Source organism: Diceros bicornis, chromosome 12, assembly GCF_020826845.1.
Source record: "Diceros bicornis minor isolate mBicDic1 chromosome 12, mDicBic1.mat.cur, whole genome shotgun sequence".
NCBI lineage: Eukaryota > Metazoa > Chordata > Mammalia > Perissodactyla > Rhinocerotidae > Diceros > Diceros bicornis.
The window spans coordinates 40,158,596-40,163,633 of record NC_080751.1 but is presented as its reverse complement, the minus strand read 5'-3'; the positions used below and the strand labels follow the sequence as shown (position 1 = coordinate 40,163,633).

Genomic DNA, 5,038 nt, shown 5'->3' with positions numbered 1-5,038 from the left:
TCAGCACCCTGGGTCCTGAGCTCGGGCTCCCAGGCACCAGATGACCCCCGAAATCCGGGACCCCGGGCGCAGCATCCCGCCGGGCCATGGTCAGCGCGCGGTGGGCCCCATGATCTCATCTCGCCTTTCTTCTTCACCACTATTAGTGCTCACATAGGCAGAAAGAGGAGGCTCGACGTGCACATCATGTGCAAACCAGTCCAGTTCGGCTGGCCCTCAGCCTCTCTTTGCAGGCTGGCCCTCGGCCTTCACGCGGTGTAGGGAGCCTCTCACCTCCCCCACAAAATCCCCCCTTTAATTGCTCATCCCATTCAACAACTCTATGCCCATGGCTTTTTAAATTTCTGGATCAACTTCTTTGGGGAAGAGGGAAGAAGGGAGCTCAGAGACGGCGAGAAAAGCTGAGACAGAAAAAGAGAGAGAGAAGAAGGGGAAGCGGCGAGATTAAGAGTTGCGAAGATTAAAAAAAAATTCTCTTTCTCCCCCTTCTCTCTCTTTCCCTCCTCTCCCCCCCCCCCCCACTCTGGCTAAGTGGTAAAACCGTCCTTACGTTCTCGGTATTGATTGGCAGGGCTGACAGTGATTGGCAGCGGTTGCCGTGGCAACGCCACAACGACACGCCGCAGACCAATAGAAAAGCGAAACAAAATGTTTCAGTGCTGCACTCACTGTGGATTTAGGGGAGATATTATGAGGCTGTTGTCATTAGGGCGATTGCTGTGGAATCGCTGAATCTTGACTCGGCGGTGGTTGGCTCTCGCTTTCCTCTCTCTCTCCCTCTCTGTCTCGGGTTCTCTCTCTGCGCGCGCGCACCGGGCCGCTCTCCTTCCTCCCTCTCTATGTGGCTGCGCGGGTGTGTGTGTGTGTGGATGTGTGTGGGGTGTGGGTGTCCCTTACGCCCTTCCTCCTCCCCCTCCTCCTCCTTCTGCTCCCCCCTCCTTTCCTTCTCCTCCTCCCCCCTCTCGTCTCCCTCCTCCTGGTCCTCATCGCCCCTCTCCTCCTCTTCCTCCTCTCTCTCTTCCTCTCCCTGAATTTTCTCCTCTCCTCTCAGGTCAGTCCATGGTATTCCGCTCCCCCCTAGACCTCTATTCCTCCCACTTCTTGTTGCCAAACTTCGCCGATTCTCACCACCGCTCCCTACTTCTGGCGACTAGCGGCGGCGGGAACCGTGCGGGAGGCGGCGGCGGCGGCGCGGGAGGCGGCGGCGGCGGCGGGAACTGTGCGGGAGGCGGCGGTGCTGGCGGAGCAGGCGGCGGCGGCAGCGGCGGCGGCTCCAGGGCCCCCCCGGAAGAGTTGTCCATGTTCCAGCTGCCCACCCTCAACTTCTCGCCGGAGCAGGTGGCCAGCGTCTGCGAGACGCTGGAGGAGACGGGCGACATCGAGCGGCTGGGCCGCTTTCTCTGGTCGCTGCCCGTGGCCCCCGGGGCGTGCGAGGCCATCAACAAGCACGAGTCGATCCTGCGCGCGCGCGCCGTGGTCGCCTTCCACACTGGCAACTTCCGCGACCTCTACCACATCCTAGAGAACCACAAGTTCACCAAGGAGTCTCACGGCAAGCTGCAGGCCATGTGGCTCGAGGCGCACTACCAGGAGGCCGAGAAGCTGCGCGGCCGCCCGCTCGGCCCGGTGGACAAGTACCGCGTGCGCAAGAAGTTCCCGCTGCCGCGCACCATCTGGGACGGCGAGCAGAAGACGCATTGCTTCAAGGAGCGGACTCGGAGCCTGCTGCGGGAGTGGTACCTGCAGGACCCCTACCCCAACCCCAGCAAGAAACGCGAACTGGCGCAGGCCACCGGCCTCACTCCTACGCAAGTAGGCAACTGGTTTAAGAACCGGAGGCAGCGCGACCGCGCCGCGGCGGCCAAGAACAGGTCAGTGGCGGGGCCGCGGCCTGGCTACCGTCTCCGGGGCCTGGGAGGGAGAGAGGGATTGAAATGGGGGCGGGCGGGGCAGAGTTCGAGCGGCTGCTGAAGCACACGAGAAGCCACGACCCCCTGGCCAGTTGGAGAAAGTTTCGGCTTGCCCAAGCCCGCAGAAAGAGGGGCAGGCTGTGGGTTTATTGATTGCTTTGCCCGAGAAGGGCTTTCATCAGGGTGGAGAGTGTGTGTGTGAGGTCCTGCGTGCCCACAGCCCCTGGTCCCTGCCCCTGGGAGCCTTACCCCTGTGCAGCACCTGCGCCACCTCCTCAGCCCGGTCCCCAGCTCAGCGCTCCTCTGGAGCTTACAGACAGGGAAGGAAGGAAAGCCGTCCTTGCCATCTGGTTCTTATTTCAATGCATTGCAAAAACCCGGGGAGGAATCCACGGATGTCAGGGAGAGGAAACTGAACCTGGGTCCCTCTCACAAAGGGAAAAAGGTCGTTGGCCACCTGCAGCGGGCCTCCTTCCCTCAGCATTGCAAGTTGCCTGACTGGGAGCAGGAGAACCAGGCTAGGAGTAGAGAGGCCGTGGGTGGGTGGGTGTGTGTGTGTGCACGCGCGAGTGCGCACTAGCCCTCCTGCCCCAGTCAGGGAGCATCCCCTCTGTCCATTAAAGCAGGAAGCCAGCAGGAGCAGCCTTGCTGCCAGCAAGTTGGCCACAAAGTCACAAAGTTGTACTGGGCTTGACCGGTCAGTAGACTTGGGCCTGGGGGAAGCAGAGAGAAAAATAGGTAGAGGGAGAGGGGGAAAGGGGAAAGGAGTGGGGAGGGAAGAGGCAAGGGAGGCAGTTGTAGAAAGCCCTGATCGGGAGCCTGTGTCTCTACCCAGCTGGAGAAGGTGCTGGGCCTGGTGTACCCGAGGGAGCAGGGCCCAGCTGCTGACAGCTGCGGGGGCTGGAGGCTGGGTGTGAGTTTCTGGAGTGAGCAAGTATGTCCAGGTTTAAATGCCCAGGTCTGAGCCCTCAGCCCTCTCACACTTGCCTGTGGAGCCAACTTTTCGCTGGACGGGAGAAGCGCCCAGGACCAGGTGAAGGCCTCCTTGTGGGGAGAACTCAGAGAAACTAGGCTCTGGCAGCCGCAGCCTGGCCCAGGAAAGGGGCAGCGCGAGACTGCTCTGCGCTCTCCTCCTGTCCTCTCCCCCTGTCTCTCTCCCTCCTTTTCCCCACTTTCCCGCTCCCAGTTTCCCTGTTTTCTCTTTCCCCGGCTCCTGCGCTCTGCGCAGGGATCCAGAGAGCAAAGCCAGCGGGTCCTACTCGGGAGAGGCGGCGGGTGAGCAACCCGCAGCTCTGGGGGGGTGTTTGGAGGAGCTGGAGCAGGAGGCACTGCGGGGACCCGACCGCTCCTGGGGCAGCCGGCTCAGCTGAAGAGTCGCAGGGACTGAGGAGGAAGAAGCACTCTGTTCCTCCCGGACTTCTGCTTCTTCGGGGCTCGGCCTCCATAGCTGTGTGAGCCCAGGCCTCCCCAGGTGGCCGGCCTCAACTTCTCCCTCTCCTCCGAGGCCCGCCCGCTGTGGGAAGCCTTGGGAAGCTCTGGAGAGCCCCGAGGAGGGGAGACGAGAGCTAAGACCCGCGCTGGGGAGGCTCTGCGGCGTTCGAGGAGCAGCCAGGTGCCTGGAGGAGGGGATGAGCGCAGAGAGCGGAGTCGGGGGCGGTGGCGAAGGGCGCGGGGTGCGGGAGGCCGGGGAGCACTGGCTGCGGCCCCGCTCCCGGCGGCGCGGGCGGGGGTAAGCGGTCTGGCCGAGCCAGGTGGCGGGGCCGCTGTGTCAGGGCGGGCGCCGCTCTCTCTCTCCCGCAGGCTCCAGCACCAGGCCATCGGACCGAGCGGCATGCGCTCGCTGGCCGAGCCCGGCTGCCCCACGCACGGCTCGGCAGAGTCGCCGTCCACGGCGGCCAGCCCTACCACCAGCGTGTCCAGCCTGACGGAGCGCGCGGACACCGGCACCTCCATCCTCTCGGTAACCTCCAGCGACTCGGAATGTGATGTATGATAGCCAAGGCCGCCCTCCACCTCCTTCCCCTCCTCCTTCCCCTCCTCCTCAGCCTCCTCCTCTTCCTCCTCCACCCCCAGAACAAACCGAAATCAGGATACACAATCACACACACACACGTACACACACACTCCCCCCCCAGCCAAAAATCTATAAAAACCAAGAAAAATAAATTAAACGCAAACCATCAACAACCCCCAGCCACCATCTACCACCACGGCCACCCCAAAGGACCGCGACGCCAACAGACAGTCACAAACGCTGATGTTGCGGGCAGAAAACATAAAAGAGGTGACAATTGTATACTTTCTAGGACAAGCACGGCTTCTCCTTTCGGTTCCCACGGACCCGGCACCCCACCTGCATGACGATTTATTTGTATCTGGGAAAATATTCTCTCTAGTTTAAAACGATTTAAAAAGAGTCGACTATACAAAAACCGACCACCACGACGACGACGAGACGACAAAAGCAAAACAGACAAAAAGAGAAAAAAAAACCCGCCATCTCCGTTCTCGGAATTTGTTTCAAAAAAAAACTCCTCGAGAGGGAAATAGCAAATGTTTCTGCCTTTTGTTGCTCTGTCTCTTTCTTCCTCTCTCGATCTCTTTCTTTCTCTCTGTTTTTAAGTCCAAGTATTGGTCAAACAAGAGGCAATCTTCTGTTTTTTTGTTCAGCAGACAATCATTTTCTTCGTAAGCACCTTTTTCTCTCCACTCTGTCACTGCCTGTGTGGGTACTGGTTATAAATGTGGAAAAAGAATAGTTATGACTGTAACAGATTTTTATTTTTATTTCAAAATTTTATATGAATTATGTATATCTTAATGATCGGTCATTTTCCCAGTTTGTAATATATGTGTAGAAATTGCCTGTATATGATATTGCTTTTTCTCCTCTCCTTTTCTCTTTCTTTCTTCTCCCTCCTTTTGCCTCCCTCCCTGCTCATCTGTCTCCTTCCTTTTTGGGGTTCTCCTCCCACTCGGTGTTCCTGGCGTCGACCTGGCAGTCAAGGCGTGGCGTAGCGGGCTGGGTTAGGAAGAGGGACCCCGTCGCTAGCGAAAGCGGAGAGTGAGACCGTAGTATTCTTATGCAAAAGCTATTTCAAGTATTTCTTAGCTGCTTGGAGATCTCT

At 59.1% G+C, this 5,038-nt stretch overlaps 1 protein-coding gene across 1 annotated transcript; it reads left to right on the top strand.

Annotated features, from left to right (window-relative positions):
- Nucleotides 1–1,059: 1,059 nt before the first annotated feature.
- On the top strand, nucleotides 1,060–3,903 carry SIX3 (SIX homeobox 3). Its single transcript, XM_058550667.1, has 2 exons — nucleotides 1,060–1,871; nucleotides 3,711–3,903. Exons 1-2 carry the CDS (start codon nucleotides 1,060–1,062, stop codon nucleotides 3,901–3,903), a joined length of 1,005 nt encoding a protein of 334 aa, XP_058406650.1.
- The last annotated feature ends 1,135 nt before the right edge of the window (nucleotides 3,904–5,038 follow it).